The following is a 15879-nucleotide window of genomic DNA, read 5'->3' on the forward strand; positions in this document are numbered from 1 at the left end:
CTTAGTGAACTGAAACATCTTAGTAGCTAGAAGAAAAGAAAGCAAAAGCAATTCCTATAGTAGCGACGAGATAAACGAGAGTAGCCTAAACCGTGAACGGCTATCTTAAAAATTTACTCAATAAATTTCCTATAAACTATCTCAATAAAACTTCTAACCTCACAAATTGACTTTTGATATCGCCCACTTAAGCAAAACTTCTACCATAGGTAGATCTATGTTATATCCGCGCAAGAAATTACAAGGCCTAAATCTATCTTGGATATATCTTCAAAATTAACTCTAATATGATGATATCACATCTTAAGGTCAATCTCACTAAACACACAACCATTCACTAATTAATCCATAAGGTCATCTATCCTCATATCCACATACATGGATATCATATTAGAATACCTATTTAAACCTTCATATATACATCCTTCCCAATCATATATATAAATCTATCACTATTTCACACCATATAACATGTGCATGAACTTAACTTTACCACATAGCATCATAAAACCTTAAATAACCTTACAATCCACATGACAACACCTCAGAACATCATAACAAAATCATTTTTATCCTTGCATTGCCTAGTAACTCGAAAACATCATGATAGCATACATATCCCATCAATAACTGTCAAGGAAAATGATACCTAGAGAGTTACACTTGTCCAACGATCTCAATCCTATCTCAAAAGAAAGATAAAAGAATAAGTTATAACTCTTATGAAGACATGAGATTCTGAATAGATCCTCTTCTCAGCTAACAATTCAAAATCACAACAGATATATTTAACGCTTATAACTAGCCTCTAATTACCAAAACAACTATAACTGGAGTTCTAAACCTTCATTTTACCTCATTCCAATGCCATTGAAAAGATCATATCCAAGACTACAACTTCCATGAAGACCACAAAATCCAAATCTATCAATACGGTACTCCTACTAGCATAACAAAACTACAGTGAAAACATCTCCTACACTAGACAACAATAGTGCACTAATATCCCACAGAATACCTCAACCCTTCCAAAGTTACTTCTTTCTACCTTAAACTCATATCCAAGCTTCCAACTACAATCCCTAAACGAAAATAATTCACCTATTCCACAAAAGACTTAGAGCTGAAATCAAATCCTCATGCAACCTAACCCCTAACAAGATTAATATGCAAGCATCAAAACTTAAGGAAATCACCAACACTTTGACCTTTCATCAAGAACAATCAAAGTTCTAATGCTCGACACATAACCTCTTGGATTCAATCATTACCACTATAACTTTCAGAAACGCCACCAATCGTAAACTCTTAATACATTCGATAAGTCAATTTCTTACCCACATCCAAGCTTCCACTAGTTCTAGTTGGTTAGCAAGATACTTCGTCTACTACCACTACTTCTTACATAAACAAGAAGTATCAAAATAATTAAGCAATCATGAGATTAAGAAAGAGCAATCAAAAATAGCATCATCAAGTTATATCATGTCTAACAGACAAATCCTGAGAACACAATGTACATAAATAAATAACAACAACATAATCAATCATCACATTAGCACATCAATAAACTTCACACGCAATGCATTCCATCATTCATCTATCGAACAAGCCTAGTAGACTCACAACTCACGGCCGATTGGATCAACCAGGCTCTGATACCACTAAATGTGACACCCTTACTACCCCAACACATATATTGTAATAATGAAAACTTAACAAAAACAATTTTCAATTTCGGTAAAAGGGTTCACATGAGAATCTTCAAAATTGTTCTTCAATAACCACAACAATAAAAATGAAACGTGAGAGTTTACAAATGATTTTCAAAAATAATATTTACAATTCTAATTTCATATAACAATCTATGTCCTAAAGAAAATCCTCTGCCCCGATGTCACAATATCAGAGCATAACCACAACTCAACCGTTAGCATTCTAGATGTCACTCGTAACCGGATCTTCCTCACCTAAAATATCCACAAATCGCACGGTGAGAAAAGAAAACATCTATATATATATAGCACATAAGAAAACACAACATATTATCTCATTATAACTAAATATTCATAAATATTTCAACATATCGTATTTCAATCAATCATACATCGTCATCACGTCATAATTCTCAATCACACCAATCATCACAAATCTTGCACTTCACACTATGCCAAGGTCACGCTACCCATTTAACAATCTCAGGCCGTGCTCACCCCGGATATAACACTGTGCCAAGGTCACGTTTATCCCTATCCCAGGGCCGTGCTCACCCTTGACATGTTAACCAAGGTCACGATACCTACGTAACAATTCAGAGTCGTGCTCACCCTTGATATAACACTATGCCAAGGTCACGTTATCCCTATTATAGGGCCGTGCTCACCCCTGACATGTTAACCAAGGTCACGATACTCATGTAACAATCCAGAGCCGTGCTCACCCCTGATATAACATTGTGCCAAGGTCACGTTATCCCTATTATAGGGTCGTGCTCACCCTTGACATGTTAACCAAGGTCACGATACTCATGTAACAATCCAGAGCCGTGCTCACCCCTGATATAACACTGTGCCAAGGTCACGTTATCCCTAACCTAGGGTCGTGCTCACCCCTGACATGTTAACCAAGGTCACGATACTCATGTAACAATCTCGGGCCGTGCTCACCCCTGGTCATAGGTGTGAAGAACCACAATCACATCTCATTCACATCCACATTCACATTCACATCCACATCCACATCCACATCCACATCCACATCCACATCCACATCTCAATTCCACAATATATACACAATCCACACAAAATGGTGATACACATACCCCTCAAGTAATTCATCATCTAGATCATCAAATAATATAACAATAACATTCATAAACTAATATAACAAACAACATAATTATCAATTTAATATAATTTTAACGTAAACAGTAAAATCCCCAATTGTTCCAAAACCTAACTCACAGGCTCTTTTCTACAATTTCGTTCTCCCTCTTAGATCATCATTCTTACAAATTATTAACATATTTATAATCCTCAACACATACAGAATCTATTGGGATCCTCAATTTCTCAAACAGAAATCATCCAATTTTTCACAACCTAACTTACAGGCACTTTTCTATAATTTCGTTCTCTCTCCCAGAGCATCATTTTTTACAAGTTAAACATATATTCGTAATCCTAAATATATATAGAATCACATAAGGTAATTAATTCTCCAAACATAAATAATTATAAAATTATTCATAACCCTAAGGGCTCTTCCTCTACCCAATTTCCTCATGTAACTCTACATATAAATAATCTCCTTTTCCCCCGTACCTGGATAAATAGGAACTCGGGCAGAACCTCCTCCTCTTTTTCCTTAAACAAGGATCGGAACTAAATCTGGGACAGAACCTCATCCTCTGAGTTCTTCTTGGTCTTCAGAGAGAAGAAGAGGAATGAAAGAGAGAACAGAAGAGAAGAGAGAGTGAGAATGAGAGGTGTGTAGAAATGAGAGGATTTGAGGCTTATTTATAGGATTTTTCGCCCACCTACCACTACGGCCCGTTCCAAACTCGGAACGGCCCGTTCTAGGCCCTTCAAACCTACGCAAATTTTTGAACTGGAACGACCCGTTCCAAAACCAGAACGGCCCGTTCCCAATCCCAACAGAACGGCCTGTTCTCCCTCCGGAACGACCCGTTCTCTAAACCAGAACGGCCCGTTCTCTAAACTGGAACGACCCGTTCTCCCTCCAGAACGGCCCGTTCTGATTCTCAAATTTTGGGCCTTTAACTTATTCCAGAACGGCCCGTTTCACTTTTGAAATGGCCCGTTTTGGGCAACGAATTCGGCCTACGGCCCAATGAAAATTGGGCTGTTATAGAGTTCACATTCATATTTTGTAAATCGTAGTTCAATGCGGAAATGATGACAAAATAAAACATTAATCTTTTCAAAAAACAATAACAATAATGAAACTCCAATGCTAATCCTAACTAAGCCCCGATGTCGCATGTCCTATAAGAGCACACCCCACAATGAGACTTAAATCTCATCACCAATATCCTCATGCTGATGATCATCTGCAACATAATAAAAATACAAATAGAGCAACAAGGGAGTGAGAAACATCTCACTTTGGTTCAGATGTAGAAATAAATGTTAGGAAACACACACAATCATAATAAATACCACACAAGTTACACATAACTAAGCATAACTCTCAAGTTATAGATACATTAGAATACATATTCATTCACTTATCATGTAATAATGACATACAAATGTGTTAGTGTTTCAGATAAAAATATAAGTACAGCAAGTTGAAGAATAGAGAATATGCATGTACCACCCTCTATACCAGACAAAGCCATTGAGAATATGCATGTACCACCCTCTATACCAGACAAAGCCATTCACAAACTACAAACCTTACATTACAGTAAATACAATACTTCCTTTCCAACACAACGCAAAATAAAGAATAAAGCACGAGCAACCAAGGTAAAGAGTAAAAGCTGCAAGACGTCAGATTAAGAGATCAAAATGAAGCCAAGTCCAGCATAAGAAGGAAAATAAAGAAGCTTTAGATAATACAAGACCACGGACGATGGATATACACAAGACGAAAGAAGAAGTCAAATTAGACGAAAGGAAGGGTCAAACCTAATGAAAGGAAAAGTCAAAGTCTATGTCCTAGACGGAGACTCAAATTTTCAGACACAAACAAAGAATATTGAAAAATGTCTGAAGTACACTAAGTCACAACGAGAAGAACTACCTATCATCCACACTCTTAGAAGAACACATGAAGTCATCAAGATAGGAGAAGAGAGAAGAGAAAAATAGACTAGCGCTAATCCACAAGTCAAAGTTGCATGTGTCAAAGCAAGTACACCTACTAGTCAGTAAAAGACAACGCCTTTGTAGCTACAATACCAAGAAAATACATATATGCCTAAGTTATGATCGAAGTCAGACATAGAAGTAAACAAACGGTACAAAAGAGTTCACGTAACCCAGAATCACGGAGCAAACATTTAATGCAAGATCAAATGCATTAAGTACAAGATCTACGAAGCCTGGATAAACTAAACAAATCATATATTGGTTGATCAAGCATCAAGATTAGGTTTGATCAAAAACAGAAGAACAATCAACAAGCACTAGACGAGGCCTACTACAAGACGAAACCTTGAAGTATTAGATGAAAAGCCAAAATAAGGCTGAAGCTAGAACAATGCAAACATGGGTTAAACATCAGATGAAACCAGATGGTCAACTCTGACGAATGAACAATCAAGGAAAAGCACATCATGAGAATCATACATATCAAGCTAACAAAACAGACAAAGTATAATAAGTGCACCAGACGACTATGAGTTTAATAACAAACGAAGGTGTGTGAAGCACAACCTAAGATTCAACATAAAAACCCAAACAAAAGTTGGTTAAAGAACAGAAGAAATTCAACAACGCATCAGACGAAGGAAAGCACAGACTGAAAGATATTTCAGACAAAAACAAAGTCTGTCCATTCACATTATTGACCAGATCAAAAGAAAATTCAAAGCATTAAACTCAGATGCTCAGACGAAGATCAAGATTGAGATGTGTAGGATTAACAAACGAAGACAAAGAATGCCATGAAAGCAAATAAAGAATCAAGTCCCAGAGAACAAATCAAGGCATCATCTACGATCATATAAATGCTCTCAACACGATAGTGTGATCAAAGGAAGAGAAGAAAAAGAAGAAGGAAAGTACACAAAAGCAAAAGCATGCATGTGTCAGAAAAAGTACAGAACAACACTCTACAGCTACGTGACCGGAAAATAAAAAAAAGGTTCCTAGGTCTTAGCTAAGGTCAGACACAGTAGCTAACAAATAAAGAAAACTACACGCAATGTCCATGAACGGGAAGCAACATTTAATGCAAGAACATGAGCATTAAATGAGAAGATCAAACTAGTCATGAACGACTATATCTGCTTCAATGGATACTTGCAACGGGCAAATCTCTACGAGACCATATATATATCACTACTTCAAACCTTGAAAGGTTGGCTTTTGCATCTTAAACAAAAAAGTGATATCAAGCCCACAAAGCAACGAAATCAGAGATAGAGTGTATAGAGTCAAATGTACCTTAGAATATTTATCTCTATAGACTAAGTAGTTCCAAGTGCATCTTAGGAACATGAACCTTAGTGAGTGTATTCAACTTATGTATCTTCTCTATGAGAGTAAACCAAACACTCAATCGTTGTAAAAACTAAGGTTGCATACCTTAGTGAGTGTAGAAACCTTTGTATCCTCTCTATGAGAGTAACCCATACACTCAAACCAAACCTGCCTAGCCAATACTGTAAAGCCTGAAGAGGCTAGGGAAAGAATACTTATAAAGCCTAGAGAGGCTTGTCAAAGAATACTACTCACTACGAGCCACAAGTGGCTGAGTAAAGAATACTAACGTTGATGAGTGAAGTCAACGGGCCAAAAGTTGGTCGAGAATACTCACTAGGAGCCAGAAGTGGCTGATCAAAGAATACTAGTACTACTGAGTGAAGCTGGCAGGCCAGGAGTTGGTCGATAATATTCACTGAGAGCCAGAAGTGACTGAATAAAGAATACTAGAGCTAGTGAGTGAAGCTAGCCAACCAGGAGTGGTTGAGAATACTTGGGACTAGGAGTGGTCGTGACCTTGGTGGTCTATAATACTCACTGCGAGCCTGAAAAGACTGAACAAACAATACTTGTACCTCATTGAATATCTAGTGAAACCCTTCATTTGAAGGAGACTGGACATAGCTCAGTTTGAGCGAACCAGTATAAAAATACTTGCACTATCATTATATTTCAGACGCACTTTTATTTGACTGATTTAATATACTAAAAACTTCGTCTAATGGTTATCGTCTATTAAAACTATCTTTAGACGAAAACCATACTTGTTCAACTGGTTATCCTAAAAGAACGGTTTTCGTTTAAAAAGTAATTTCTCTAAGCAGACGATGAAAGTCCCAGTTGCAAAATGATTTTGTTAAACCAATCCTAGGCAGTTTCTGTTTAGCATTCACTAATACTATTTTATTGGACAAAAGAGGGTTATCTTGCGAAAATGTTTTTAAAATGTCTTTGTTTACACACACACATATTCAACCTCCCTTCTATGTGTTTTTTCGCTAACTTCAAGTTGTTTTTGAAAACTAGAGATCCCACATCGAGAATCTTGAAGTGTTGCTCAAATAAACCACTATTGAAAAACTCTCTTTAAGTATGTATGTCTCTTAAAGTGGGTTTTAAAGTGTGTTGATGTCTCCTTAAAGTCCTTACCTAGTGGTTGAGTAAGGTAGGAAGTCAAGGGCTATAACCCTTAACCAAATACTTGGAAATGTTGCATGGTTCCTTAAGAATAATCAATAGGCAAACTCGACACGTGAAGTGGTTATACATTTCAAGGTCGTGATAAGCCTATACCCAGTTGTATTATTCCTAACAGTGGAATCAGACTTTTCTAGTGTAAGTGACAAAATCCAAGAAACTAGAGGAGGGATTGTCCTCTCATTTTGTTGTGATCAAGACAACGCTTTGGGTACGAAAATGATATAATTTGATAAGGTGGAGTCGCTTAGATTGTTCATGCTGTTAGGAGATCTCCATAGGTAAATGCGTGATAATACATAAATTGAGGTATATGCATATGATGTATTTTATGGTGTGTTCATATGTATTGTTGACATGGTTGGATGAGATATATGTTAGCTTTGGAGTGTTTAACTTTCATATATGTTTTTTTTATGATGTTGTATGGTATAAAAATATTTTTTATACTTACACGTTTTTGAACTCTAGCTTATCCTTATTATTTTTATTGTGGTTTGGATTGCTATAATCATATTTTGTGTGAGAGTAGATCACAGTTAGGCTTGAGGAAATTGCAAGCGAGACCTGATTGACAATTAGATGTTTAACTCTATTTTGATTTATTATTGTGAAGGACTAAATTGATATAAATATTTTTTTACTTAAATATATTTGTAGTCTCTCAAATTTAACATAAATTTGATTTTAGTCTCTCAAATTTAAAACCGGCCTTTTTAGTTCCTATAATTTTAGAAATTCTTGTTTTAATTTTTATACTCAAATTTTATTAGAAAATCTTTTAAATACTATCATATAAAAATTATCTATTAATGTCTATGTTATTAAAAACATCTAATTAAACTCAATTTTTGTATAATTATCTCAATTTGTCATTTTCATATATATTATTAGTGACCTGAAGAACTAAAATAATTTTTTTAAAAATTATAAAAATTAAAAATAATAATTTTAAAATTTAAATACAAAAATAAATTTATTCTAAATTAAAAACTAAAAATACATTTAAGACATTTTTTTTTCACCAAATGGTAAAATAAATATGTTAACTAAATGTATTTTTATTGCACAAGAAAAATATTGTTCCAAAAAACTAAACTTAAACTAATTTGGTATATATAGGTTAGGTTCTCTAACCAAATTTGTACAAGAAAATTATTGTTCTAAAAAAACAAAACTTAAACCAAGTTAGCATGGGTTAGGTTCTCTAATCAAATTTACACAAGTGAAACTCTAATTATAGATGAAAAACAACAACATCAATCACATCTATCTAGCCACGGTAGATAAGTTTTCTCCTTAAAAAAATCAGTTAAATTAAATTAAAAAAAAATGGTGGTAGAAACAGAAATGGTGTAGTGATTTTACGATCATAGTAGGAGCAGCACCGAACTATAATTGATTGCGCAATTGAAAACTCAGCACGCAACAGTTCATTGAAGAGAGAGAGAGTGGGAATTGCGTTTGTGGGAATCGGCGAGGAAAATGCAGGGATGGTTCTCGGCGTCGGGGGAGGAGGAGGCGAAGCCGTCGTCGTCGCTGCTGGCCGATTGGAACTCCTACGCTTCGGCCCAATCCTCTCAGGACAACGCCCTCTCCTTCGATCTCGAATCCGCCGTTAGGTCTGCCAACGACACCGTTTCCGGCACTTTCAGCGTGTAAGCAATTCGATGCTTCTATTTGCCGTTATTTCCAATCAATTCCTCTAAATTAGCTTATTAATTTCAATCCCTCTATATGCGTCATGAATCGTGAATCTCTTCTTCTTACCAATGCCGGAGCTCACTTGTTTCGCCCTCTAAAGTGAGTAACTCGCTTTAGAGGAACGGATCCAGTCAATTGAACTTTTTGTTGTGAGCCTTGACATTACGGGTGATTGTGGAAAAATGTGGCTGTTATTGCATTTGCAGTGAATCAAAAAGCTTTTTTTTTTTTTTTTTTTTGTGGTTGCAAATTGCAATTTAAAACCATGCTTGTGGAAAAAGTTTGATTCAAGGGACCAATCTGACTTCCATTTGTGGTTTCTAAGGACTAAGGTAGGGTTTTTCTATTTTTAAGGATGGATCGTGGATGAGTGCAATACCTGTAGCCATAGGTACATCCCGTTGAAATATGAAGATGATGTTAAAATAAATTTAGCATGGATTCTGTTCTCTTTAGTATTATAATTGTTTTTTTTTTTTTTATTTAGTTTTGGATTTGTTGTGCTTGTAGTTATTGTGTTCATGTAAGAATTATTTCAATTCCTTGGTTGGTAATAAAGTGGGGTTTAGAGAAAAATTCATTTTAAATTCATTTGAGCCATGTACACTGTTGAATCCGAGGGAAGTTTGATACAACTAATAATGCTGGGCTGACTGAACCCTCAGTAAGGGATAAGATAACATGTTGCAGTGTGGTTATGCTGCTTAGGTGCAGGTCTACACCAAGATGGAGCCTTGTTATCTTGGAAATTAACTATATGCTTGCAAGGTTTTGGATGAGGGAAGTGCCTGAGGTGTTCATGGCTTGAAAAGTATGCCTTCATGATAGACAAGGGATGGAGCTGTCTTGGGAACCATGTTACCTAGACCAGGTGGACAGAGAGTGGACTAGACACTTGTCTCTTTCACCTATCCCAACTATTGCTTTGGCTCAAAAGTAAAATCTCGCTGCTATTTATCTTATGCGCCATTGAAATATTGAGTCTCCCTAAACCCACCACTATTCCTAATCATTTTTCCACCCATAGTGTATGTCTGTACTGTATCCCTATTGCAATTGTTAAGTGCCTCCCCATGTCTTATAAAGTTACCTATTTTTATATTATAAATTTATAATATGGGTTGGTATGAGTAAGAGAAAAAAGGGGGCTTATGTGAATGAGTAAGGGAAAGATGAAGGCAACTATGAGAGCTTTATTGGTGTTGATCTAGATTATCATTTGCTAGGAAACTGTGTGTACAAGAGATTTAAAATGAAACCTGTGGAAGCAAGCTTGCCAAGTAATCAGTTGATTGGTCTCAACCTACATAGTATGTGTTCCATAACTTCCATATGTATTGTTATAGTCATGGTTTGAATAAGCTAGACCTTACCACCGAACTTCGTAATTATTTCACAAAAACAATTGGTAAACATGCTTTAACAGAAAAAGCTTATTTTTTGTCTTACAATCATACTGGTGAGGCTGTGAGAGGGTTAGAATATTAGTGAGACGCTTGTGAAGGTAATATATGATTATCAAAGATTGGCATTTTTTGATAGTAAAAACTGTCATAGTACATGTAAATAGTGCCTAGATACAATGTTTAGGCTTAAAAGACCATGTAATTATGACAATTAAGGTAATTGTAATTTGTTTAGTTATTCTTTTTAGTTTAATATAATTTAGCTTTGCTGTTTAGCTTTGACACGCTATGTATCTAGAGCTTGCCAGGATGTTGTCCTAATCCATGTATAGCTGGTGGATTAACTGGCTGCCCATTGGTGATTCTTTTTTCTTTTTTTGTTTTCAGGAAATTATGGGTCATTTCTAGTTTCTTCCCCCAACTCCCATTGTTCTGTCTCATTCTGGCATGTTTGTACCCTATTTTCCAGCCACCACCAGTGCTCAACCATTGACATTTGATTCCCCCCACAATGTATAGCCACCCCAACAGCTTTATCTCAACCACATTAGTTGTTTTCCCACTTGACCCACCTCCATTAGGAATGTCATGCACTCCCACAAGTCGCTGACATATTGCAGCATCTCCTCTACAAGCTGTATTTATCTCATTGACCTCTACTTCAATCTGTTGTCCTCTCTTCCATTCAACCTCTCCTTGAATGTGTTCCTTTGAAAGGTGCTATTTGGTTTTTTGTTGCATTGTTTTCTCCACTACCTATTGTGACCTTAGCTGGATCTGCACCATCAGATGGTTCCCAATTCATTCCGAGACTAAGCCCCCTATTCTCAATCTATGTCAGTGTACTCCTCACCACTGACAAGTTGGATGGGAGCAACTGACTCATAGGCTTTGCATATCAAACCTTTGCTTACTGGGTAATATTACATATACCATCTCACCGATAATGCTGACTCTATGGCTATTAACAAGCACTCTACGTGGGTTAAAGTCAATACCCAGATACCCAGATATGCAGCATGCCAAGATTTTTTTACAGTTTACACCGATAACACTTAGTGTCTTATAGGATGCAATAGTTTGTACCTTGAAGTGCATCAAATGTCATTCCCTAGAATGAAATTAGATAACTTGGAAGTTGGAACAAATGCCTTATGTTTTCCTAATATCAGTATAATCATATATATACACGTGCATGATCCCTTTCACTTCTCTCTCATGTCATAAACTTCACTCTGGGATCATATTATTTACAAGGTTGAGTCTACAGTAACTTTTGCTGTCTCTATGTGAATTTATGTATAGAGTGAGCACAATCCAATACAATTGTATATCGGAAAATTGTCTGTTTTCTCTGCCTTATCTGCATATGACTAGGAGGTGGGGTTGGAAGTAGGTTCAGCTAGACTAAGCTTTGTAGGGCCTAAGCCTGGTTTTGGATGGTATAAAATGCAGCAGAAAGAACAGATACCTATTTCAATTTCTTCTAATTTTTTAAATGGATTTTCTACACCAAAATGAAAGAACATGCTGCCCAGAAAGCCTATAATAATTTTATCTGAACTTATGTCCGCAAGTAGTTACACAATTTGTTTCTTCTTGTTTAGGGTTTCTAAAGGTGTGAGAGATCTACCTGGCAACTTCCAGTCTGCCACTAGTAATGTGCCTTCTGGCAAAGCGCTTGTGTATTTTGGTTTGCTTCTGGCAAGTGGAGTCTTCTTTGTTTTCATATCATTTACATTATTCCTGCCTGTCATGGTGGTTATGCCCCAAAAGTTTGCTATATGCTTCACACTTGGGTGTGCGTTTATTATTGGATCATTCTTTGCTCTCAAGGGTCCAAAGAGTCAGCTTACTCACATGTTATCAATGGAGGTAACTTGCTAGAATTTCATTTCCCATTGCTTACACGGTGATAAAAATTTTACTAGTCACTATTTGTTGCTTTAATGAGTTTGTTTGGGCCTTTGGAAACCAAAATAGTTTCTTTGATTTGATTGCACGTGTGTTTTCTTGCTAACTGTTTCTTCCTAATTAATTTTCAGAGGCTCCCTTTCACATTGGGTTTTCTAGGCAGTATGGTTGGTACCATATATGTATCAATGGTGCTTCACAGCTACATTCTCTCAGTGGTATTCTCTGTGGTTCAGGTATCAGTTTTCACGTATCCTTAAAATGCTTCTTTGTAGCATAGCCATTCCCCAATACTCACGTGTTATTTTTTTCATTTAATGTTTGATTTAAGGTATGCTCGAGGCTTTTGACTTTTGAGTATGATCTTTAATTTATTATATCAATGAGGAACAATTCCTTCAATGTAGCAAAACCAATATAAATTTAAGAACTGGTATTTCTACAGTCTTGGTATGGTGTGCTTTGTGTGATAGGTGTGTAATGTGTGTTTAAAATGGTTCCAAACTTCCAGTAGCTGGGCATGTAGAGATAGGTCTTCCTTACAGATTTTTTTATTTTTATATATGCTTCTGTCATCTTGCATTGAAATTTAAAATTTGACTTAATTTGCAGGTTCTCTCGCTTGGCTATTATTCTATATCATACTTTCCTGGGGGATCTGCTGGAATGAAGTTTCTGACTTCTGCTCTTACCTCTTCATTAATGAAATGTTTTGGGCGATGACCTATTGTTTGTTGATAGTTGAGTTGCGTTCAGATATGTGTCTATAGTAGTTGACTTGTAAAATTGCCCCCTAAGATCTATCAGCTGAAGCTTCAAAGTGACCTAAGGATATTACTGACTTGAAGCATTATCTAACATGTTCTTAGGGTTCAACGTTTAATGCCACTTGCTACATCTGATGAAAAAAATTGATTTGCCTCTTCGCCTCATGTTTGTAAAAGAAAATTACCATTGTCTGGTTGATGAAGTTAATTGTTGATACCTTCGTGTTGCCTGACTTCTACAAAGAGAATTTGAAATATTTTTTGTTTGAGAATTTCATTTTTCATGGAAAATCGGTCCCCCTTTCATTTAGCACCTTTTAAACATCATTCTTTTGGCATGGAAGAAGATTAAAATTCTGATATGAATACCCCATCCAAAGACTTGGACTGGTGTAAATTAAGCTACAAGCACCTTAGCATATATTTTTTTTAATATTATTAACTTCAGTGTTATCCATGGTCTTGGATTGCAAGCAATATCTCATTTTATATTTACGGAAAAACCTGATGAGAGAAACTAAACATGGGTTAGAAATTCCTTGCTAATTAACAGATAATTGCCAGAGAAGATGGAGGTAAACAAACACAGTAGGCCTTGTTCTCTAATTCAAGGTCTCTGCAAACTGATGCGGACTGCCACATCGTTTTGTGGACTTGTCTTCTATATTCAACATCTAGCTATGTTGGTGAGAAACGAGAATGAATACTTTTCAGTTTGCAATGATTAACAAAACCGGGAAGAGAGCTAGTTTATAACCAGATGCTGGAAATGAAAGTAAAAGATTATGACCAGTGGGACTATCATATCTTCTCATTTTGTTAATGCTAATCAACTTCAAATACTGTGTAAACCATCATGCCCCTATCTATCAGAGACAAGATGATTTGGTCACTTGATCTTATTGGACTGTGATTCTGGTTTGTTGGCCGGTACCATCAGTGGTTAAAGTGGATTCATCAATGAAATCTCAGATTTGAAAATCATGTCAAAACAATATGTAGAAATCTGCTTGAAATTTCGACCATCAGGCCCCCCCGCCCCGCATTCTTTTTGGTCCCCCCTCTTTTAGACATGGTCGAATTTAATACTATAAAGAGACGTAACCTTTCCCGGGTTTAAAGGACCAAAGTATGTTCCCATGAAACTTTTGACCTGGCTAACAGATGTTAGAAGGGGATTGGTTTTTGCTTCAGGGGATTTTCTTATCACATCATCCACTTGTTTATGAAACAATATTAGTGTAAATTATCGAAGAATACGTATGTCATTGTTCCAATTTAATCTGTGGTGTAGTCTTCAATTTGAATTTTAGATATGCATTCGTGTTAAATATTCGGAGAGAAGTCTTTGTTGTTATAGTGATTCTACCTTGGAGTGATAAGGAGGGTATGGGTTCGAATCTCTCCACTAACAATTAACAATTAACATTTGCCGTTCAAAAAAAAAATAGTGATTCTACCTTGTTTGAACAAGTTTACTTTCAATTAAGGATACATGTTCTCTCTCTATATATATTGGTGTACATTACAAAACGCAGTAATATTAAAGAATGTGCTTGAAGAGCTATTTGTAGTCAATAGTTGAAGGAGTTTTACCTTTTGCGAGTTTGACATAAATGATACATGGTAATGATTTTCACTTCTTTTTGGTTTAGAATGAAAGAAGTAAAGGTCGAAGTAAAAGGAAAAGGAAAGCAACATCATCCTCCTCAAGCCCCAAACCAAAGTACTTTTTTTATTTCCAAAGTCCAATGAAGCAAAAAGACTTGGTATACCATTGTTGACTCGTGGAGTTGATTGGACAAGTTCAACGAAGTGTGGTTCTGGTGAAAAGCAAGGGTTTATAAGCTCTCCTTGGCATCCATTACATCTCTTTTTCATTAATTTATAGCCTTTGGAAAGTGACTAGGGAGCATAAACCCCGAATTTAAGGAAACATTTGGACACAATAATGGGTGAAACTGCGATTTGACTATTTAATACGAAGATTATGTGTGACCAAGAGATGTTTCTATGCGATATAATCTTTTAATAATGGAATTATTGAAAGGCATGGGTCATCTTCATCGAGAGAAAACAAAGTTTGAATTCAGTGGAGCACTTTGAACCGTTTCAAAAATGTGAGTGAAGTTAAGAAGAAAATCAATTGTGTCCAAATTTATGAAATAAAGCCACATGGTGTAAGCATTTGGTGATTATGAGGGCGGCAATATTCTAAATCATTCTCAAACAATTAATTTGCTAATTTCAACGGTCTCAATTAGAGACAAATGACGAAGTTTAAATGCTAACTTTGCATATTATGTAGCAATGTTTTAGCTCATCACAATTTCCCATTATCAATTTGGCTTGTTTTCTACAAAAGTTGAAAACTCAGCTAATAGCCCTTATGGTTTTGGGATACAATCACACGGATTACTAGATACAATTGGGCAAATAATTAGAGAGAAACAAAGATTCCTATTCGTTCTATTCCACAAGGACTTGTCATATTGGTGTTTTTTCATAATTAGCCACTCTAGGTGCCTAACATTTTACTTTTCTTGGCAAAGACAATCATGAGTAAGATAGAATCCTTTATGGAAGATAATTTTATTTAATTTTTAATAGTTAATACATTAACATTTAAACTTAAAATCACTTGTTAAGCTGAAAAAATCTCATGCTGTGTTTGGTGGTGGTGTGTAAATTGGAGCAGTTCCTACTCTCACTCAT

The 15879-nt window shown here is 35.9% G+C and overlaps 1 protein-coding gene across 1 annotated transcript; it reads left to right on the top strand.

Moving 5' to 3' along the window:
• Positions 1-8662: 8662 nt before the first annotated feature.
• LOC109805182 (Got1/Sft2-like vescicle transport protein family) lies at positions 8663-13436 on the top strand. The gene is made up of 4 exons (XM_020367182.3): positions 8663-9031; positions 12091-12358; positions 12529-12633; positions 13010-13436. Exons 1-4 carry the CDS (start codon positions 8859-8861, stop codon positions 13118-13120), a joined length of 657 nt encoding a protein of 218 aa, XP_020222771.1. The 5' UTR covers positions 8663-8858; the 3' UTR covers positions 13121-13436.
• Positions 13437-15879: the final 2443 nt, after the last annotated feature.

Source organism: Cajanus cajan, chromosome 2 (genome assembly GCF_000230855.2).
Source record: "Cajanus cajan strain Asha chromosome 2, NIPB_CcT2T_4, whole genome shotgun sequence".
Lineage (NCBI taxonomy): Eukaryota > Viridiplantae > Streptophyta > Magnoliopsida > Fabales > Fabaceae > Cajanus > Cajanus cajan.